The 23,369-nt window shown below is 47.5% G+C and overlaps 1 protein-coding gene across 1 annotated transcript in view; it reads right to left on the bottom strand.

Annotated features, from left to right (window-relative positions):
- NFXL1 (nuclear transcription factor, X-box binding like 1) overlaps positions 1–23,369 on the bottom strand; it is a 101,844-nt gene that overhangs the window by 72,588 nt on the left and 5,887 nt on the right. Inside the window, exon 4 of the mRNA XM_065404922.1 lies at positions 21,042–21,175. Coding sequence (XP_065260994.1) covers positions 21,042–21,175 — 134 coding nt within the window. The remainder of the gene's footprint in view (positions 1–21,041; positions 21,176–23,369) is intronic.

The following is a 23,369-nucleotide window of genomic DNA, read 5'->3' as shown; positions in this document are numbered from 1 at the left end:
CCGGAAGGGGGGAGTTGAATCCTGGGCGCTTGTTATGGTGCCGTCCTCGACCGCACCTTCAAAAGGTTTGCCTAGGCCCTGAAGGTGGCCTAGGCTGGCCCTGGTTCTGACCGGGTTGAGGGCCGGTCGACCTCCGCCTACCGCCTTGACCCCGCCTCCTGGCAAAGTCCTGTCTCGGGCGAGGCGGGGGAGGGTAGAACCTCTGAGGCTGGGGCCTGAAGGGTCTGCGCTGTGGCCCTGGGACATGCATCCCCAGGGAGCGCATCATTGTCCGAGAGTCTTTGAGGTTTTGGAGCCTAGAGTCCGTCTTCTCAGAAAACAGGCCCTGGCCCTCAAAGGGTAAGTCCTGGAGGGTCTGCTGCAGTTCTGGCAGCAAGCCTGACACCTGGAGCCAGGAGGTTCGCCTCATGGCTATACCCGAAGCCAGGGTTCTAGCGGCCGAGTCAGCTATATCCAGGGAGGCCTGTAGGGAGGTGCGTGCCACCCGCTTACCCTCCTCTACCAAAGTCCCGAACTCTTCCCTAGATTCCTGGGGAACCAGTTCTTTAAACTTCCCCATTGAGGACCAGGTGTTAAAGTTATACCGGCTTAAGAGCGCCTGTTGGTTGGCCGCTCTCAGTTGAAGCCCCCCCGCCGAATAGACCTTGCGCCCGAACAAATCGAAGCGCTTAGCGTCCTTCGATTTTGGCGCTGCCGCCTGCTGGCCATGGCGCTCCCGTGCATTCACTGATGACACCACCAGTGAGCACGGTTGGGGATGGGTATACAAATACTCGTGGTCCTTGGAGGGAACAAAGTACTTCCTCTCCACGCCTCTGGCCGTGGGTGGAATAGAGGCCGGGGTTTGCCAGATCGAGGTGGCATTAGCCTGTATGGAGCGAATAAGCGGTAACGCCACTCTGGATGGGGCGTCCGCTGAGAGGATGTTCACGATCGGGTCGTGAACCTCCACGATCTCCTCCATCTGGAGGTCCATATTGCGCGCCACCCGGCGCAACAGTTCCTGATGGGCCCGAAGGTCTATAGGGGGCGGGCCCATGGCGGATGTCCCCGCTACCGCCTCATCGGGGGAGGAGGAGGAGGAGGATGCCCCCGGTGGCAAGGGGTCCAATGGCAGATCCTGCTCTAGGTGCTCCTGGAGCTGGGCCTCACTCGCCCCAGGGTCCAGGGCCTCTGCAGGCGTGGGCACTGGAGCCTCCATGCCCCCTGGGGGGGGGCGGGAGATGGTGGCCTCCGGGGCTCTGGGCTCAGAATGTGCCGAGCGGGCGGCAGACGGCGGCGCCCCTTGGGCTTGGTGGTAGGCCCATGGGGTCCAAAAGGACCAGTGCGCAGGTCCCTGCGTAGGGTCCTCTGCTGTGTCCTGCGAATGGCCGAAGTCTGCCGAAGCCGCCTGCCCCTGGGGAGGGTAGGCCGATCTAGAGGCCCCCTCAGAGGAGTGGGATGCAGATCTCGACGGCCACGGCGGTGCCGAGCGCGATGCATCCGGCCCCGGCTGGTGCGGTGCCGGTCGTAGGGCGATCTGTCCCAGCGCGGTGCCGGAGAGTGGTGCCGGGATCGGTGCTGGTAGCCCTGCCGGTGCCGCGATCCGGATCTGGAGCGGGACGACGATCGCGACGATACCCGGTACCGGGAGCGGTCCCTCGAGCGGCGCTCATACCGGTGCCGGGAGGTACGCCTCGAGTCCGATCGGCGCCGGCGGTCGCGACGGTGCCGAGATGTAGAGCGGCGTCGCGAAGAGGATCTCGACCGTGAGTACGACCGGTGCCGAGGTGATAGTCGGCGCCGGGACTCCGAGCGGCGTCGGGACCTGCTCCGAGACCTGGAGCGGTGCCGAGAGTCTATGGCTGGAGACGGTGGGCGCACCAGTGCAGGCTTGCCTCTGGACTGCACTATGCGTGGAGCCACCGGTGCCGGAAGTTGCGACGGTGCCGGCTCCGTGAGGGCAATCAGGTCCCTCGCGGTCGCAAATGTCTCCGGGGTTGAAGGGAGACAAGGTTCTACCACCAGCCTAGGTGGTGAAACAGTCCGCACCGGACTCAACGGCCTCGGTGCCGGAGTCGACGGTGTGGCCGCCTGCTTCTGGCGGTCCAAAGGCGGACGCGGCTCTACCCCCGGCACCGGGGGAGCCGGCGTCTTCAGGGCAGCAATGTCCTGTGCCTTGCGGGCCTTCTTATGGCCCGGAGATAGGGATCGGCGCCGAGTCCCCTGATGCGGGCGCGGTGCCGAAGTCTGCCGGTGCCGAGAGGACTTGTCCGCGGCGCCGGTCGGAGCCGCTGGGGCGCTGCGCACCGAGGCGCTCGGTGCCGGGGCTGGGCGCGCCGAGGGAGGATCCGGGCTGAGTGCTGCCTCCATTAGGAGCTGCCGAAGCCGAAAGTCCCGCTCCTTCCTTGTTCGAGGCTTGAAGGCCTTGCAGATCGGGCACTTATCTGCTTGATGGGATTCCCCGAGGCACTTCAAGCAGGAGGTGTGCGGGTCGCTCGTTGGCATAGGCTTTGTGCAGGACGCGCACGGCTTAAAGCCAGGAGCCTTGGGCATGAGCCCGGTATGCTCCGGGGGGAAAAGGGGGGAGAACAACCCCCTTAACCCCCGCTAACAATTTACAACAACTACAAAACTAAATAAACAACTATCTAAAGAACTTTAACTACTATACACAACTATCTACAGAAATGAGAACTATAAGCTAGGGAGTGTGGAGACCAGCTATGCTGTGCTCCACAGTTCCAACGACCGTCAGGGGCGGTAAGAAGGAACTGAGGGGGCGCTGGGTCGGCTGGGGTATATATCCAGCGCCATGAGGGCGCCACTCCAGGGGGCTCCACAGCCGACCCACCGGGTGTTGCTAGGGTAAAAGTTTTCCGACGATCGTGCACGCAGCGCGCGCACACCTAACTGGAATGGATATGAGCAAGCACTCGAAGAACTGTTTCTATTACAGTATTCATGGACCACATTCCCACTGTACTCAGTATTAATGGCACTTTTCATCAGCAGATCTCAAAGTGCTTCACAATCTTGTATGAAGAGGGCCATGTCTGTCAGGGGAGAGCTGGCGGGTCGTTCAAAGAGGGTAATGTTAAGATTAACAGGTATGGGGGTGGCATTACAAAATTAAGGTACTTCCTGGGTTTCAAGAAGTTTAAGTTTGCATTACCCTAACACTGCATTTCCTGCTTCTCAGGAGAGTTAAACATTTAGCCATCCTCCAACATTCTGGAAGCGTGCAAAGCAGCACTAGGCGCCCTATCTCTACATTCTTTTTGTTTTCCTCTCCCCCCACAGTGCATTTCTTTGGGGTTTTTGTTTTTTTTAAGGTTCTGAAAGTGGCTGGGGCCGAATTACCTGCCCTGCAACCTGGGGAAAATCCCCACAGCCAATTAGAAGAAGCCTATTAGCAAGGCACAAGAGTTCTGGAGCCTGTGGATGTTAGGGTCTTGGACATTTTGGGGTGCCAGCAATTCCTGTGGAATGGGGCAAATGCAGTTAAGGAATGAGGCAACCTCTGCCTCTGATAACATTGTTCTGTGTCACCAGAAAGGGAGTTACTCTTCAATGAGCTATGGACACTTCAATACACCCACATACAAGTTAGTAGGTACTAAATATAACGGCGGTTTTGTGTTTGAAATATGTTTTAGAGCAGTGGTTTTCAACCCATGGGACTAAGTCTAAGGGGGTCTGCGAAAGGCTGTCATTACCACAGAACAGTGGTTTTCAACGTGGGGTCCGCAGACTATGCTTAAGATTTCCAAAGGGGTCCACACCTCCATTTGAAAATTTTTAGGGGCCTGCAAATGAAAAAAGGTTGAAAAAACCATTGTTTTAGACTAGAGCATAACAAAAACTCTCCTTTCCTCTTATTCTTACAAAATGAGGAAAATTCTATCAAGCATAATTTTATCAAACTTTTAAGGCAAAATATCTGTACTTAGAAGAAGTCAAAATGTCAGTGAAAGGGTCACTTGAAAATAAGAAACATTAATTTGTAGTAGAGGAAGCACTGTCAGCCTGTGCAACAGCTGAGGTGGTTGCCAGGTAAGAAATTTTATATTTAACAAACATGTAAAGACAGGACTGCAAACCTGTGCCACTGCAGGTTAACCATCTGTAGAATTTATCATATCACAGCTCATCTTTATTAGGTTTAGTGGTGGTGATAGGAGAGATTTTGAAGTTGACCAATAAACATTTTAACACGGAGACTGCACCCCATATTCTTCATAGTGATTCTTCATAGCAACCTAGTGAGGAGGGCTTCAAACTAGGTTTGACGGGGGCAGGTGACCAAAGCCCACAGGTAAGTCAAAAACAGGGAGACCTGGGAGAAGGGTCAGAATCTGGGGGAAGCATGGGATGTATAGCAGAAATAAGGGAGAGACAAGACAGAACTGGAGGGGGAAAATTAAATCAGTATCTTAGATGTCTGTATACTAATGCGAGAAATATGGGGAATAAGCAGGAAGAACTCGAAATGCTAGTAAATAAACACAACTATGATATAGTTGTCATCACAGAGACTTGGTAGGATAATACGCATGACTGGAATATTGGTATAGAGGGGTACGGCTTGCTCAGAAAGGACAGGCAGGGAAAAAAGGGAGGAGGTGTTGCCTTATATATTAAAAATGTATACACTTGGACTAAGGTTGAGATAGAAATAAGAGACAGACTTGTTGAAAGTCTCTGGGTAAGGATAAAGGGGGAAAAAACAAGGGTGATGTCATGGTAGGACAGAACCAAACCAGGGAGAAGAGGTGGATGAGGCTTTTTTTACACAACTAACAAAATCATCCAAAGCACAGGACTTGTTGGTGATTGGGGACTTCAACTACTCAGACATCTGTTGGGAAAAACAACACAGCAGGGCACAGAGTATCCAACAAGTTCTTGGAATGTATTGGAGACAATTTTTCATTTCAGAGGGTGGAGAAACTACTGGGAGGGGAGGCTGTTCTAGATTTGATTTTGACAAATAAGGAGGAACTGGTTGACATTTTGGAAGTGGAAGGCAACTTGGGTGAAAGTGATCATGAAACAATAGAATTCGTGATTCTAAGGAATGGTAGGATGGAGAACAGCACAATAAAGATCATGGATTTCAAGAAGGCAGACTTTAGCAAACTCATGGAGTTGGTAGGTAAAAATCCCATGAGAAGCAAGTCTAAGGGGAAAGACAATTGAAGACAGTTGGCAGTTTTTCAAAGAGACATTATTAAGGGCACAAGAGCAAACTATCTTATCTTTTCTATGGAGGGGGAAGTATGGCAAGAGACCACCCTGGCTTAACCAGGACATCTTCAATGATCTAAAACTCAAAAAGGGGGGGGGGGTCCTACAAAAAGTGGAAACTCTGTCAAATTACAAAGGATGAATTATAAACAAATAGCACAAGTATGTAGAGACAAAATTAGAAAGGCCAAGGCACAAAATGAGATCAAACTAGCTAGGGACATAAAGAATAACAAGAAAACATTCTACAAATACATTAGAAGCAAGAGGAAGACCAAGGATACAGTAGGCCCGTTACTTAACGAGGGGGGAAAGACAATGTGAAAATGGCAGAGGTGCTTAATGACTTTGTTTTGGATTTCACCAAGAAGGTTGGTGGTGATTGGAAGTCTAACACAGTGAATGCCAGTGAAAATGAAGTAGGATCAGAGTCTAAAATAGGGAAGAACAAGTCAAAAATTACTTAGACAAGTTAGATGTCTTCAAATCACCAGGGCCTGATGAAATACATCCTAGAAGATTCAGGGAGCTGACTGAGGAGATATCTGAGCCATTAGCAATTATCTTTGACAAGTCATGGAAGACGGGAGACATTCCAGAAGACTGGAAAAGGGCAAATATAGTGCCCGTCTATAAAAAGGGAAATATGGACAACCCAGGGAATTACAGACCAGTCAGCTTAACTTCTGTATGTGGAAAGATAATGGAGCAAATAATTAAGAAATCAGCTTGCAAACACTGGAAGATAATGAGGTAATAAGTAACAGTCAGCATGGATTTGTCAAGAACAAATGGTGTCAAACCAACCCATTAGCTTTCTTTGACAGGGTAACAAGCCTTGTGGATAGTAGGGAAGCCATAGATGTGGTATATCTTGACTTTAGTAAGGCTTTTGATATGGTCTCGCATGACCTTCTCATAAACAAACTACAGAAATACAACCTAGATGGAGCTACTATAAGGTGGGTGCATAACTGGTTGGAAAATCATTCCCAGAGAGTAGTTATTAGTGAAAGGGCATAACGAGTGGGGTCCCACAGGGATCAGTTCTGGGTATCGTTCTGTTCAATATCTTCATCAATGATTTAGATAATGGCATAGAGAGTATACTTATAAAGTTTGCGGACGATACCAAGCTGGGAGGGGTTGCAACGGCTTTGGAGGATAGGATTAAAATTCAAAATGATCTGGACAAACTGGAGAAATAGTCTGAAGTAAACAGGATGAAATTCAATAAGGACAAATGCAAAGTACTCCATTTAGGAAGGAACAATCAGTTGCACACATACAAAATGGGAAATGACTGCCTAGGAAGGAGTACTGCAGAAGGGGATCTGGGGGTCATAGTGGATCACAAGCTAAGTATGAGTCAACAGTGTAACACTGTTGCAAAAAAAAAAAAATCATTCTTGGATGTATTAGCAGGAATACTGTAAGCAAGACAAGAAATAACTCTTCCGCTCTACTCCGCACTGATTAGGCCTCAATTGGAGTACTGAGTCCAGTTCTGGGTGCCACATTTCAGGAAAGATGTGGACAAATTAGAGAAAGTCCAGAGAAGAGCAACAAAAATGATTAAAGGTCTAGAAAACATGACCTATGAGGGAAAATAGAAAAAATTGGGTTTGTTTAGTCTGGAGAAGAGAAGACAGGGGGACACGATAAGAGTTTTCAACTACATAAAAGGTTGTTACAAGGAGGAGGGAGAAAAATTGTTCTTAACCTCTGAGGATAGGACAAGAAACAATGGGCTTAAATTGCAGCAAGGGAGGTTTAGGTTGGACATTAGGAAAAACTTCCTAATTGTCAGAAGTGGTTAAGTACTGGAATAAATTGACTAGGGAGGTTGTGGAAACTCCATCATTGGGGATTTTTAAAAGCAGGTTGGACAAACACCTGTCAGAGATGGTCTAGACAATACTTAATCCTGCCTTGAGTGCAGTGGAATGGACTAGATGACCTCTCGAGGTCCCTTCCCGTTTTATGTTTCTATGATTCTATATTATGATATGATTCTCACATAGTTATGATGCATTTTAGGCAAGATAAGTCATGTGAGACATCACTGGAAAGGTTATGATTTCCTGAATATCATCATCCTATTTGTATGCATGTATCATTTTTGTATCTGAAGTTATGAATATTGACTATGTCTCTGCATTTCAAATGTTGTTACACCTGGGGAACTCCCACTAGACAAGATGCTTTCAGTCTAGACAGAGGGTGGGGAATGGCCCATTGGGAAAGGCCTTAGGAGAAGCTTATCTCACACCTACGGAGCCTTCCTGAGAACACTAGAGACAGCCTCCGAGTAATGGCTGCTAGGACTCTGCAAGGACATGTAATGAGACCACATCTCTAGACTCCATCTTGGGATGTCAGTGTTTTTCCACAGACCAGCCTGGGAACCATCCTATGCAAAAGCTATATAAGGGAGGGAGTGACATCATCTGGGGTTCTTCACTGCCCTGGAAATACCTGAGGAACAAAGACTGAACTGAGGGAAGTGCTGGAGCCAGACTAAAGGGATTTTTAGCTTGTGAATGGAACACCTGGGGATTCCAAGCTGTAAGCAAGTGCAACTTGCCTCCTAGGAATCTGCAGCCTGCTTGTATCATCTCTTAGAGTGAGAATCTGCTTTTCATATCCAATCTATTTAGTATATTAAGCTTAGTTTGTGTTTTTTGTTTATTGGCTACTGTGACGATGCGGTTCTGGCGGAATCCAACTGAGAGTGCCAACTCAGGACAAATTGCTCAAACAGGGCAGTTACAGCCCAAGGCTGGGTTTTTTTCCACCTCTAAGGCAAACCAAACCAGCCAGACTAGGAGGACTTGCGGTTAGCCAGTGGGGTGAGACCGAAGTCTCACAAGCAATCTCCTTAGACACTCCAGTTTCCCAGTATTACCACCAGTGCCACTCGTTATGGGGACAAATGGTTATGAAAACCAATACCCCAGTAAAAGAAAAAGGTTCTCCTGATCCCAAAGGACCAAGCCCCAGACCCAGGTCAATATACAACTCAGATCTTACCCACAAATCACGCTGTTGCCAATCCTTTAGAACCTAAAATCTAAAGGTTTATTCATAAAAGGAAAAAGATAGAGATGAGAGTTAGAATTGGTTAAATGGAATCAATTACATACAGTAATGGCAAAGTTCTTGGTTCAGGCTTGCAGCAGCGATAGAATAAACTGCAGGTTCAAATCAAGTCTCTGGAATACATCCCCCGCTGGGATGGGTCCTCAGTCCTTTGTTCAAAGCTTCAGCTTGTAGCAAAGTTCCTCCAGAGGTATGAAGCAGGATTGAAGACCTGATGGAGATGAGGCATCCGCCTTATATAGTCTTTTCCAGGTGTAAGAACACCTTTGTTCTTACTGTGGAAAATTACAGCAAAATGGAGTCTGGAGTCATATGGACCAGTCCCTGCATACTTTGCTGAGTTACAAGGCGTATCTGCCTTCTCTCAATGGGTCCATTGTATAGCTGATGGTCCTTAATGGGCCATCAAGCAGGCTAGGCAGAGCTAACACCAATTTGTCTGGGATGTCACCCAGCAGCATAGCATAAGTTTGAAATACAGACAGTATAGAGCCAATATTCATAACTTCAACTACAAAATTGATACACACATATAGACAGCATAATTATAACCAGTAAACCATAACCTTGTCTTAGACACCCCATTTGACCCCCTTTATACAATATCTGGGTGCCACTACAGGACCTTGGTTGCAACAATGATCTATATGGTCCCAGATTATATCAATAATGTCACACCCCCAACGCAAAATTGATGCAGGAAGGGATGTCACAAACATCACTGACTGCATCCTAAGAGCCCTCCACTCTGGACAATGCATCAGCTACAATATTTTCCTTTCCCCTTATGTGGACTATATCAATTTCATACTCCTGAAGGGCTAAACTCCAACGCAGCAACCTGGAGTTGTTGCTCTTGGCCTTGTGCAGCCAGACCAGAGGGGCATGATCACTCAACACAGTGAATTTTTTATTGTACAAATAGGGCTTAAGTTGTTTGACAGCCCAGACAATGGCATAACATTCTTTTTCAATGGTAGCGTAATTTTGCTCAGTGGGGGACAATTTCTTACTTAGATATGCCACGGGATGTCTCTTACCTCCTTCCCCCTCCTGCATTAGCACTGCCCCCAGCCCAATATTGGAAGCGTCTGTACATAGTAAAAAAGGCTTTTCAAAATCTGAGCTGGCCAAAACAGGCTCTTTGGCCAAAGCGCTTTTTATGCTTTGAAAACCCTGCTCACAGGCCTCCGTCCACAGCACCCAGTCTGGTTTTTCCTTTTTTGCAGGTCTGTGATGGGAGCAACAATGTCGCTGAATCCCTGCACAAATCTCCTGTAATAGTTGGCCAGACCAATGAAGGATTAGACCTGCTTTTTAGTTCTAGGGGTTGGCCAGTTTTTAATGGCCTCTACCTTTAAAGGCTCTGGGCGCAGTCGCCCATTGCCCACCCTGTGCCCCAGGTAGGTCACCTCAGCAGCTACCATTCTGTATTTAGAAACCTTAACCGTTAGATTGGCCTCCCTGAGCCGGTGCAGCACAATCCCTATGTGGTTCAGGTGATCTTGCCACGAACTGCTGAATACGGCCAGGTCGTCTATATAGGTCCTCGCAAAAGATTCTAATCCCCGTAGGACCTCATTTATAAGTCTCATGAACGTAGCCCCTGAATTTCGCATCCCAAATGGCAGCACTTTGAACTCATATAGGCCCGATTCCACTATGAACGCGGATTTTTCTTGTGCCTCGGCATCCAGGGGTATTTGCCAGTACCCCTTAGTCAGGTCCAGGGTGCTTATAAACCTTGCCCCTCCCAGTGTATCCAGTAGATCCTCTATTCTGGGTATGGGGTAAGGGTCAGGCTGGGTGATAGCATTTAGCTTCCTGTAATCCACACAAAACCTCATGGTCTTGTCCTTTTTTGGCACCATCACAATGGGAGAGGCCCAGGGGCTCTGGGATCTGGTGATTATTCCCATTGTCAACATGCTTTCCACCTCTTCCTGGATCTGTCTTTGCATCTCTCCCTTGGCCCTGTAAGCTCTGCTAGGGGCTGGGCGGGGACCCACCATCTGAATGGAGTGTGTCATCCTATCTGTGAGCCCTGGCCTATTGGAGAATGTTCGCTTGTGGTGTTTTAACAGCATCAGCAGTTCCTTTCTTTGAGGGGGGGTTAAATCCTCCCCCATCTCAATGCTCTCGAGAGGCATCTCCTCCTGGCTTTCAGCAACCATGTCAATTAAAGGGACGGACCCTGCCTCTTCCTCAGCATAACAGATCATGTTCACACTTACCTCCCTTGCATGGTAAGCCTTCATTCTGTTCACATGCACTGTCTGCACACTTCCCTGGACCTGGGGCTTCCTCACATCATAGGTAACCTCATTAATCCTTTCCACTACCTCCATGGGTCCAGACCAAACATCTTTCATCTTGTTCTTCCGGACAGGATCTAGCACCAACACCATGTCCCCTATTTCAAACGCTCTCTCTTTAGCATCTCTGTCATACCAGGCTTTCTGAGTATCCTGGCTCTCTTTCAGATTCTGCTCAACCAACTTCATCATTTCCTGCAAACTCTCCTTGAATTGAGCCACATACTCGGCCACCGGCTGCTCTGCCTCCTCCACATTACCCTCCCACGAGTCACGAACCAAATCTAGGGGCCCCCGGACCTGCCTCCCATAGAGCAGTTCAAAGGGAGCAAACCCTGTAGACTCTTGGGGCACGCTCCTGTATGCATATAATAGATACGGCAGCATAACATCCCAGTCATTCTGGCATCTATCCACATACATTTTCAACATAGCCTTCAGGGTTCCATTGAACCTCTCCACTAGACCATTAGTCTGGGGGTGGTAGGGAGCAGCTTTCAGGTGCTTCACCCCACATAACTCCCACAACTGCTTGAAAACCACAGACAAAGTTAGACCCACGGTCAGACAATATTTCCTTGGGAAAACCCACTCTGCTAAAAATAGAGAACAAGGCCACTGCCACTGTCTCTGCCTCGATATTAGCCAAGGCTACAGCCTCCGGATATCTGGTAGCAAAATCTACCTACACCAGGATGTATTTCTTCCCATTTCTGGAAGGTTTTGGGAGGGGCCCCACAATATCCACAGCTACTCTGGCAAAAGCCTCCCCAATAATGGGCAGAGGCTGGAGGGGCACCTTGCTAGGCCCCCTTAACCCCTTACGCTTCTGGCACAGCTCACAGCTCCTGCAGTAATCTCTCACCGACCCAAAAAGGTGAGGCCAGTAGAAATTCTGCTCTAGCCTGTCACACGTTTTGCCTATACCCAGATGTCCTGCAAAGGGACTATCATGAGCCAACTTCAACAAATCATTGCGGTAACTCTCAGGCTGTTTGCGAGCTGCTGCTTGGGAATTCTTTCTTCCCCTAGGCGGTTCCCTATACAACAGCCCATCCTGCATAAAAAACCTGCCTCTCTTCACAGGCTGGGACCTGACTCTGAGCATCATTCCTGGCTCTCTCTAGAGATACATCACCCTGCTGAGCCACAATGAATTCACTCCGGGTTTTGTTTGGATTCAGAATCATTGATATCTCAGACAAACCCTCACCTGATCCATCTTGAGAGGCACTCTCTGTCTGTTTGCTGCCCCCCTCACTGCCATCAGTCAGGGTATCTGCCACAGCCCCAAATTCTGTGACCTGGTCACTACATTAACTTGGCCAGGCACCCCCAATATGTTATTTCCTACCAACACATCAGCCGGAATCAAATCCCAGACAGCAGCCTTCACATCCCCTTTAAAGCCATCCCACTCCAGGTGGATTCTAGCCATCGGCAGGTCCACAGAGTACTCAGATAGTGCCACTACCGTCACATACTCCCCCAGCAGCATGTCCTCCGGCTTCACCAGATGTCCCTTGACTATAGTTACATCCGAGCCAGTGTCTCGCCATCCCGTGCATTCAACATCATTGACCTTGGCCTCCATGATAAACCTCTCACTCCCCTGCCATGCCTCAGTCCTGACATAACTGGTGAGCTTATCACCTCCTCCCATGCCACTGGAGACGATGGGGTTAACATTAGCTACTGCTGTGCTTGCACCTGAACTTAAGGTGGAGCTGTTGTGGCTTGGTTCAGCCTGAGTGCTCAGGGTAATGGAGTTGGCATTTATCGTGGCATTTGGGGTTGCTGGCTTTGGGCTGCCCTTCAGGGTCGGGCAGTCTGGTCTCATGTGGCCCAGCATACCACAGTGATAGCATGTAATCTGTTCCGTCCTGGGATGAGAGTTCCTACCCTCCGGGCCCCCTTGAACTCCTTTAGAAGAGTCAGGGACAGGTTTACTTTTAAATCCTTCCCTCCTCTTGAACTGGGGAGAATGGTGATTAGTTTTCCCCGGGGTTTTACACCCTTCTCGAGCCCTGTTTTGGGTATGGGCATCCGCAATCTCTGCTGCCCGTAGGACTGACTCAGGGTCCCTATCACACACAGCTGCTCTCACATTGTCAGGCAGAATGTCTAAGAACTGTTCCAAAGTTATTAAATCCAGCAGTTTTTCAAAACTCCCATGCGCCTTGGCTCCCACAACCCACTTTTTAACAAAACCCATCAGCTTATGAGCACATTCTACAAAAGTACAATCATTAGACATCTTAAACTTTCTAAACTTAACTCTAAGATTCAGGAGTAACCTTGAACCGCCTTAACACAGAATCCTTAAACCGCTCATAATCTAAGGCTTCTTGTTTCCCCAATTCATTAAATACCTCCCTGGCTTTTCCAGTCAGTCTGGTCAGCAGGACAGGCATTCGCTGACCCTCGGGGATCTGGTACAGATTGCAGAGGCGTTCAAAGGTAGACAAAAACTCCTCTATATCCTCAGTATCGTTGTAAATGGGACACATCCTTTCCCAGTTTTTCTCATGGCGGGGGGGGAAGTGGAGTACCAGGTGGGGATGACTTTCTCTGCTCTTCCATTACTTGGAGCTGAAGTCTGGCCGTCTCCTGTTCCATCCTGCGAGTCTCCTGTTCCATCCTGCGAGCAGCTCTAGACGCCCCTTACGAGCTCTCTCTTCTCGCTCATCAGCCTCCTTCTTTCTTTGATCGGCTTCTTTCTCTCTCTCTCTTTCTAACTCTGCTATTTTTTTGCTTCTCCAGCAATCGAAGATCTGCTAGCTTCTGTTCATGCTCAAATTGCAGTTTACTTGTCACCTTTTGCATCCTAATTTTTTCTGCATCTTCTGCAGCCTCAGGTAAGGGCTGTGCTCTTGCCCCCTGATCATTGGCTATTAACAGATTTCTCAGTTCTTGATTTGTAGCTTTCTTTCTAAAGCTTATCCTCTTTTCTGAACACAAATTTTCCAGGGCTTTTTTGCCAAGTCCCTCATATGCTCTTTGCTCAGCCATTGCAGCAGCTCTTTAACCAACAAAACTCTCAATCCCAAAATTCAAATGTGGATAGCGTGGGGTTCTGACCCAAAGCTTAATTGACCTGGTTCTGTGGATCCTAGCACGACTACGCCACTGTGACGATGCGGTTCTGGCGGAACCCAACTGAGAGTGCCAACTCAGGACAAATTGCTCAAACAGGGCAGTTACAGCCCAAGGCTGGGTTTTTTTCCACCTCTAAGGCAAACCAAACCAGCCAGACTAGGAGGACTTCGGTCTCACCCCACTGGCTAACCGCAAGTCTCACAAGCAATCTCCTTAGACACTCCAGTTTCCCAGTATTACCACCAGTGCCACTCGTTATGGGGACAAATGGTTATGAAAACCAATACCCCAGTAAAAGAAAAAGGTTCTCCTGATCCCAAAGGACCAAGCCCCAGACCCAGGTCAATATACAACTCAGATCTTACCCACAAATCACGCTGTTGCCAATCCTTTAGAACCTAAAATCTAAAGGTTTATTCATAAAAGGAAAAAGATAGAGATGAGAGTTAGAATTGGTTAAATGGAATCAATTACATACAGTAATGGCAAAGTTCTTGGTTCAGGCTTGCAGCAGCGATAGAATAAACTGCAGGTTCAAATCAAGTCTCTGGAATACATCCCCCGCTGGGATGGGTCCTCAGTCCTTTGTTCAAAGCTTCAGCTTGTAGCAAAGTTCCTCCAGAGGTATGAAGCAGGATTGAAGACCTGATGGAGATGAGGCATCCGCCTTACATAGTCTTTTCCAGGTGTAAGAACACCTTTGTTCTTACTGTGGAAAATTACAGCAAAATGGAGTCTGGAGTCATATGGGCCAGTCCCTGCATACTTTGCTGAGTTACAAGGCGTATCTGCCTTCTCTCAATGGGTCCATTGTATAGCTGATGGTCCTTAATGGGCCATCAAGCAGGCTAGGCAGAGCTAACACCAATTTGTCTGGGATGTCACCCAGCAGCATAGCATAAGTTTGAAATACAGACAGTATAGAGCCAATATTCATAACTTCAACTACAAAATTGATACACACATATAGACAGCATAATTATAACCAGTAAACCATAACCTTGTCTTAGACACCCCATTTGACCCCCTTTATACAATATCTGGGTGCCACTACAGGACCTTGGTTGCAACAATGATCTATATGGTCCCAGATTATATCAATAACGTCACAGCTACAAAATCAGCTTTGATCTGTTTGCTATCCCTTATAATCACTTAAAATTAGGGCTGTTGATTAATCGCAGCTAGCTCACGCGATTAATTTAAAAAAAATTAATTGCGATTAATCGCAGTTTTAATTGCGCTGCTAAACAATAGTATACCAATTGAAATTTATTAAATATTTTGGATGTTTTTCTACATTCATATATATTGAATTCTGTGTTGTAATTGAAATCAAAGTGTATATTATTATTACAAATATTTCCACTGTAGAAATGATAAACAAAAGGTAGTGTCTTTCAATTCACCTCATACAAGTACTATAGTGCAATCTGTCATGAAAGTGCAACTTACAAATGTAGAAATTATTTTGTTACCTAACTGCACTCAAAACCAAAACAATGTAAAACTTCAGAGCCTACAAGTCCACTCAGGCCTTGGCTACACTTGCGAGTTGCAGCACTGTAAAGCCGCCCCCAGCGCTGTAACTCACTCCCCGTCCACACTGGCAAGGCATTTGCAGCGCTGTATCTCCGTGATTGCAGCGCTGCATGTACTCCACATCCCCGACAGGAATAGCGTGTATTGTGCTGCCGCTGCAGCGCCAGTGTGGCCGCTCAATGCGCTGTGACTGGCCTCCAGAAGTATTCGACAGTATCCCACAATGCCTGTTCTAGCCACTCTGGTCATCAGTTCAAACTCTACTGCCCTGGCCTCATGTAACCAACCATGTGACCCACCTTTTACATTCCCCAGAAATTTTATAAATCCCCTTCCTGTTTGCTCAGCCCGGAGTGGCGTGGAGTGCTATCAGCGAATCCTTCCAGGTGACCATGCCTCCACGCGCCAAGCGAGCCCCAGCATGGAGCAATGGGGAGTTGCTTGACCTCATCAGTGTTTGGGGGGAGGAAGCTTTCCAGTCCCAGCTGCGCTCCAGCCGTAGGAATTACGATACCTTCGGGAAGGTATCAAAGGACATGATGGAAAGGGGCCATGACCGGGACGCCCTGCAGTGCAGGATTAAAGTGAAGGAGCTGCGGAGTGCCTACCGCAAAGCCTGCGACGCAAACGGCCGCTCGGGTGCTCCCCCCGTGACCTGCCGATTCTACAAAGGATGCGATACTTGGGGTTAACCCCACCTCCACTCCGAGCACCACCATGGACACTTCAGAGCCGGTGGGGGGGGGGGGTAGGAGGAGGAGGAGGAAAACGGGAGTGAGGGTGGTGGGCCGGATGGAGACACCCTGGAATCCCTGGAGCCATGCAGCCAGGAGCTCTTCTCGAGCCAGGAGGAAGGTAGCCAGTCGCAGCGGCTGGTACTTGGAGGAGGACAAACAGAAGAGCAGGTTCCCGGTAAGCCGTTTTTTTTCGGAAAGGAATTTTTTCGGTGCGGGCTCTTTGGGAGAGGAGGGTTAGGCATGCATGCCTAGATGCGGAATAGTGCATTGATGTGGTTTATCACATCGCGGTAATCGGCCTCAGTAATCTCCTCGAATGTCTCATCCAGAACGTGTGCAATGCGCTTGCGCAGGTTTATTGGGAGAGCCACCATGGTCCTTGTCCCAGCCAGGCTAACGTGTCCACGCCACTGTGCCGCAAGGGGCGGGGGGGACCATTGCTGCACACAGGCAAGCTGCATATGGACCAGGGCGGAAGCCGCATTGCAGTAGAAGACCCTCCCTTGCTTCCCAGGTCACCCTCAGCAGCGAGATATCGTCCAGGACGAACTCCTGTGGAAAATGTTGGGACAATGTTCAGTGTAGGTGCCCCCTGAAGCTGTTGGCTCTCCCCAAGGCACAGAAACGCAGAGGACAGTGCAGCCCTGAAACAATCAATCCCCCTTACTCACCATTTTGAGGCTCCCGTGGGATATGTGTGCTCTGTTTCGGACGGGAGAATTATGCTATTGTGTAGACCCTGTGTGTTTTCTACTCCTTAACTGCGGGGGGAATCATTACTCTGTCTGGTATAAACAATGCTACCTCTGTTAAATGTTGCATTTTGCCTATACAGCTGCATCAACCTTGAGACCTCAGCCGTCCCTCTTATCGCCTGCTCAGAGACTGCAAAGACTCAGGAAGAGACCGCGAGAAAGCAAAGACGGCATACTGCAAGAAGTGATGCGGCAATCTATTAAAGAGAATGAGAAAGCACAGAACTGGAGGGAGAGAGAAAGCAGGATCTGCCAGGAAAACGCAGCGCACCGGCGGCAAAGCACGGAGCACCGGCAGCAAAGCACGGATCGGTTCATAAGCATTCTGGAGCGCCAAGCAGATGCTATCCAGGAGCTCGTAGCCATGCAGAAGGAGCAGTACCGCAAGTGCAAACGCCCCCCCTCCCCCCCCGCCACAGCCCTTGTCCCAAAACTCTGTTGTGCCCCACTGTCACCTCCAACCCACTTTCCCCAACTTCCGTGTTCTTCACACCACCAGCTGCCTCCAACACCAGTATCTTCACCACCCAGCGCTGAAAACCACGACCCTTACCCTCTGCACTCAACCTCCATCACCATGCAGTATAGCTGTCCTGAAGTGCAGCACTCACTGCACAGCACACCAGACAGGACATACGCGAATCTGTGATTGTACTGTTCCCCACTCCACCCCCTTGTTTCTTTTCACTAAATGGATTTTTTGGCTTTGAAAACATTCTTTATTATTGCATAAAGTAAAAGACTCCTTAGCCCAGGAAATAAACAGGCACTGCAAGTCTGCTTAGCAAACACGGATTCCTAAAGATTGGAACTACTGCACTTCACTCCCGTGTAGTGCACCAGATATCACTGCTGGTTTTCAGCCTCAAATTGCTCCCTCAAGGCATCCCTAATTCTTGCAGCCCCGGGCTAGGCCCCTGTAATAGCCCTGCTCTCTGGCTGTGCAAATTCAGCCTCCAGGTGTTCAACCTCGGAGGTCCATGCCTGAGTGAAGCTTTCACCCTTCCCTTCACAAATATTATGGAGGGCACAGCACGTGGGTATAACCGCGGGGATGCTGTTTTCGGCCAAGTCCAGCTTCCCATACGGAGATCGCCAGCAGCCCTTTAAATGGCCAAAGGCGCACTCCACAGTCATTCGGCACCGGCTCAGCCTGTAGTTGAACCGTTCCTTGCTGCTGTCAAGCCTCCCTGTGTAGGGTTTCATGAGCCACGTCATTAACGGTAAGCGGGATCTCCAAGGATCACAATGGGCATTTCGACTTCCCCTACCGTGATCTTCCGCTCTGGGAAAAAAGTTCCAAGTGTTCCGAAAGATGCGTGCGTCATGCACCTTTCCGGGCCAGCCTGTGTTAATGTCAATGAAACGCCCACGGTGATCCACAAGCGCCTGGAGAACCATAGAGAAATACCCCTTCCGATTAACGTACTTGGATCCTAGGTGGGGTGGTACCAGAATAGGAATGTGCGTCCCATCTATCACCCCTCCACAGTTAGGGAGCCCCATTTGTGCAAAGCCATCCACTATTTCCTGCACGTTACCCAGAGTCACGGTTCTTCTGAGTAGGATGCGATTAATGGCCCTGCAAACTTGCATCAACACGATTCCAACGGTCGACTTTCCCACTCCAAACTGGTTTGCGACCGACCGGTAGCTGTCTGGAGTTGCCAGCTTCCAGATTGCAATAGCCACCCGCTTCTCCACTGGCAGGGTAGCTCTCAATCTCGTGTCCTTGCGCCGCAGGGTGGGGGCCAGCTCCTCACACAGTCCCATGAAAGTGGCTTTTCTCATCCGAAAGTTCTGCAGCCACTGCATGTCCGTGAATGCCACAAGCAATTTCGTGTCATACGCGTTACACGGCTCGATAGCATCATCGGACTCCTCACTCTCACTGTCACTTTGGATCTTAAGGAATAGTTCGACAGCCAAACGAGACGTGCTGGCGAGATAAGTCAGCATACGCCTCAGCAGTTCGGGCTCCATTTCCCGCAGACAACGGATCGCGCTGCACAGAAACTGTTGAAAGATGGCGCCAAAGGTGGACGGGATTTCTGGGATGTGAAGCGATGGATCACGGGGTGTTGGGACAGGACCCAGAATGCCCCGCCTCCTCGCCCCCTTCCCACGGCGCCAGAATGGGAAGAGGTGCTCTGTGGGATAGCTGCCCATAATGCACCGCCCCAATGGTGCAGCAAATGCTGCAAATGTGGCCACAACAGTGCGCTGGGCAGCTGTCAGTGTGGACAGACTGCAGCGCTTTCCCTACTCAGCTGTACGAAGTCAGGTTTAACCTCACAGCGCTGTACATCTGCAAGTGTAGCCAAGGCCTCAGTCCTACTTCTTGTTCAGCCAATCTCCAAGACAAACAAGTTTGTTTACATTTAAAGGAGATAATGCAGCGCTCTTATTTACGTCACCAAAAAGTGAGAACAGGCATTTGCATGGCACTTTTATAGCCGGCATTGCAAGGTATTTACGTGCCAGATATGCTATGCCCCTTCATGCTTAGGCCACTATTCCGGAGGACATGCTTCCATGCTGATGACGCTCATTAAAAAAATAATGCATTAATTAAATTTATGACTGAACTCCTTGGGGGGGGGGGGGAGAATTGTCTGTCCTCTGCTCTGTTTTACCCACATTCTGCCATATAGATCATGTTATAGCAGTCTCGGATAATGACTCAGCACATGTTCGTTTTAAGAACACTTTCACTGCAGATTTGACAAAACGCAAAGAAGGTACCAATGTGAGATTTCCAAAGATAGCTAGAGCACTCGACCCAAGGTTTAAGAATTTGAAGTGCCTTCCAAATCAGAGGGACGAGGTGTGGCGCATGCTTTCAAAAGTCTTTAAAGAGCAACACTCTGATACAGAAACTACAGAACCTGAACCACCCAAAAAATACCCAACAACAACAATCAACCTTCTGCTGGTGGCATCTGACTCAGATAATGAAAATGAACATGCGTCAGTCTGCACTACTTTGGATTGTTATTGAGCAGAACCCATCATCAGCATGGATGCATGTCCCCGGGAATGGTGGTTGAAGCATGAAAGGACATATGAATCTTTACCGCATCTGGCATGTAGCCTGCATCGCAAGATATTTAAAACAGTGCCATGAGAATGCCTGTTCTCACTTTCACCTGGCATTGTAAACAAGAAGCAGGCAGCATTATCTCCTGCAAATGTAAACAAACTTGTGTGTCTGAGCAATTGGCTAAGCAAGAAGCAGGACTGAGTGGACTTTCAGGCTCTATTTGTTTTGGTTTTGAATGCAGGTTTTTTGTACATAATTCTACATTTTTAAGTTCAAGTTTCTTGATAAAGAGATTGAACTCCAGTACTTGTATTAGGTGAATTGAAAAATACTATTTCTTTTGCTTTTTACAGTGCAAATACTAGTCATCAAAAATATAAAGTGAGTACAGTACACTTTGTATTTTGTGTTGTAATTGAAATCTATATTTGAAAATGTAGGAAACATCCAAAAATATTTAAATAAATGGTATTCTATTATCTTTTGATCACAATTTTTTTAATCACTTAAGATCTCTTTAGTAGTTAAACTTATTTTTGCTTTATCTAAACCAATGTGTGGAAATCATAACTCAAGGGCAAAAGCCTGTTGCATATTCCTCTCCACATTGAGGGAGGGAGCAAGTTTTATGAGCTTCCACTGTACGGTTCCCTGTGCAGCGCAAGACGGTACAATTTTGGGTTTATACTCCAGAGTGGGTGCGTGCCTGAGAAGCTGATAGTTGCCCTAGCTGTAGCCTTCCCATGCAAGGGCTGGTCAAAGAGCCTTGTTTAAGTGGAGCTGGGTGTGCCCCTACCTGTATGTATGCAGGTGAAAGTGCAGGCTGGAGAGGGCTTTGCAGCTTGTCACAGCAATACAGTGCAAAAGGGAGCCCAGGCTGGTGGGTCGGGAGGGCTCAATGGTACACCAGTTCCAGGTGGCACTCCAGGGGGGGGAACCCATCAAAAACACATTTTAACCGAGGGTAAAACATGAGATCTGTACAACAGTCAAGTTACTGTATTCACATGTTGAAGTTTCAATGCAGTGATTTCTTTTTTTATGCTTCCTAAACACAAACTGTGCCAGTGTGAACTTCAAACAAATTCATAGAACAATGTGAAAGCAAGTATGAAGTGCACGTTTTCCAGTTACAAGTATTGTTACTTTTTAAAGTGACTCCAGTTCTCACTTAGTCCTCAATCAAGGCATCTTTGTAAATGTAACATGAAAAGCTTACCAAGGCCATGGATAATCTTTCTTCCCAAAATCATCATCTGTCAAGGGAGAAGATATAAGAAAAAGGCTGTCCTTAGCCCACTTTTGGATGCACGGCATGTGAAATATACAGAAACATCCAGAACAGCTCCAGACCTAAAAGATAAACATAAAAGAAATGACTAGCACCTATTAAGGTTGCTTCTGATTAAATGAATGAAAAAAAACTAGTGTCTAAAAGGGATACCAACTTTAAATCTGTTCAATTAAAAGAGGAGGTAAAACTAGTTTCATATACTACATGTATTCCTGTATTCACCTGCCAATTTTGAGGATTTTACTACTACAGCTTCATACTGCTGTAAATGTTGTTCTCTCTTCTATTGCTGTGTAAGTTTTTCCTGTTGCTTATGTGGGCATAGTTACACAAAAGAAATACTGAAACATTTTTTCCCCTCTCTAATCTTAGGTGTTATATGCAACAACAATAAGTCAAAGATTCATGTAGAAGTGTCAATTTTAATGTAGTGTCCCTTTTAAAGGGGGTACTTTCATAATTGATAAATTTAAAAAAACAAGTAATTTATTGTGGCCAGTCTCCTTCTGTGCTCCCCTTGCCATTACTGAAGTTTTGTGTTCTTGGTCCTGGCTGTATTTCTTTGCTGATTCTGAAGCGAAGTCATAATCGTATGCTCAGTACATCAGCCTGTGGCTGAGAATCAAGTGAAATAGAACAAATGCAGCTTTATGATTTCACAACAAGGTGAAATAGAAGGTGAGTTGGGAAGGAACATACTCTTTGTCTAAAAGAGAACTGGAAACCTGCAAACAGGATAAAAACAGTTATGAAAACACCTCAATGGTGAATTTGTACTGTCAGACTTATATTTGAAAGATTACTATGAAAATTATCTCAAAGCAATATTATAAGCAAATATCTATAAAAATACACCCAATTTAGGGACAGTCTCCACAGCATAGATGTGAATCAGGGTCTGTGTACATACATAAGTATGTATGCGTGTAAATCTTGTGCACTGCACAAGGAACGCAAGGCTGTACACAGCTATGTCACAGCCCTTTAAGTTAAAATGTCCTTGTTTGCAAGTTTATAGTCTGAGGCTAGGTCTACACTACCCGCCTGAATCGGCGGGTAGAAATCGACCTCTCGGGGATCGAATTATCGCGTCTCATCGGGACGCGACAATCGATCCCCGAATCGACGCTCTTACTCCACCAGCGGAGGTGGGAGTAAGCGCCGTCGACGGGAAGCCGCGGAGGTAGATTTTGCCACCGTCCTTACAGCGGGGTAAGTCGGCTGCGATACGTCGAATTCAGCTACGCTATTCGCGTAGCTGAATTTGCGTATCTTAAATCGACCCCCCCCCCGTAGTGAAGACGTAGCCTAACTTATGATGTGACGCCCTTTAGGGCATGTCTACATAGCCCATCGCAGAAAGTCTCCTAGTCCAGGTCAACAGACTCAGGCTCGCACTACCGTGCTAAAAAACAAAAAAACCCACTGTGTACGCAGCGCTTTGATGTCATGGTTTAGGCTGGAACTCTGGGTCTGAAGTCTACCCCCTACCCAGGACTCAGAGCCTAAGCTGCAACAGTATTTTTAGCACGGTAACATGAGCCATACAAACCTGACTCTGTCATCCCAGAATGGGAGGCTCACTGCCATGATCTCTGTAGACACCCTTAAAAGGTTCAGTGTGTTGCAGGAACTAGACATAATGGGGTAAGTGAAACAGCTGAAGATTTAAGTCTGAATTTCCCTTTTCTCTGGATTTACCCTTGGACATTTTAAAATGGAAGCAAGTTGTTTTACGTTTAGCCTGTGAAAGGCAAGAGAGAAAACATTTCCAATCTTCTGACTCAAAGTCAAAAGCGTGTTACCCCAGACCCACTAAGAAAGTTACTAATAGCTCAATAGCTAATTTCCAAAACTAACATTTATAAACAGTTGAGAGGTTTACTATATTTGAATTAAAATACTCAATGGAAAAAACTGTTAAGGATACAAGATGAGTAACAATGTGTTGATTTAAAAAACAAAACAACTTTCATTCAAGCTTCCAAATGATTTTAGGTCTACTGGTAAGTGATGTCAACTGTCACAGGACAAATCAAATTAAAAAACCACAAAAACACAGACCTTGACACATTAAAAGTGTATTTCATTTGTAATAACCAAAAGGTCTAATATAAAAAAAAAAAATCACATACTATGTGTTGTACGAGGCTTCTGTGAACAAGTTAACGTCATCAGCTTTATTAGGTACATATAACAACTATCCACCATTAAAAAAAGTAAAGTTTTTCTGCACACTCCCTCTTTTGCAAC

Source organism: Emys orbicularis, chromosome 5 (genome assembly GCF_028017835.1).
Source record: "Emys orbicularis isolate rEmyOrb1 chromosome 5, rEmyOrb1.hap1, whole genome shotgun sequence".
Classification (NCBI taxonomy): domain Eukaryota; kingdom Metazoa; phylum Chordata; order Testudines; family Emydidae; genus Emys; species Emys orbicularis.
This window is presented reverse-complemented; position numbering and strand designations above follow the sequence as displayed.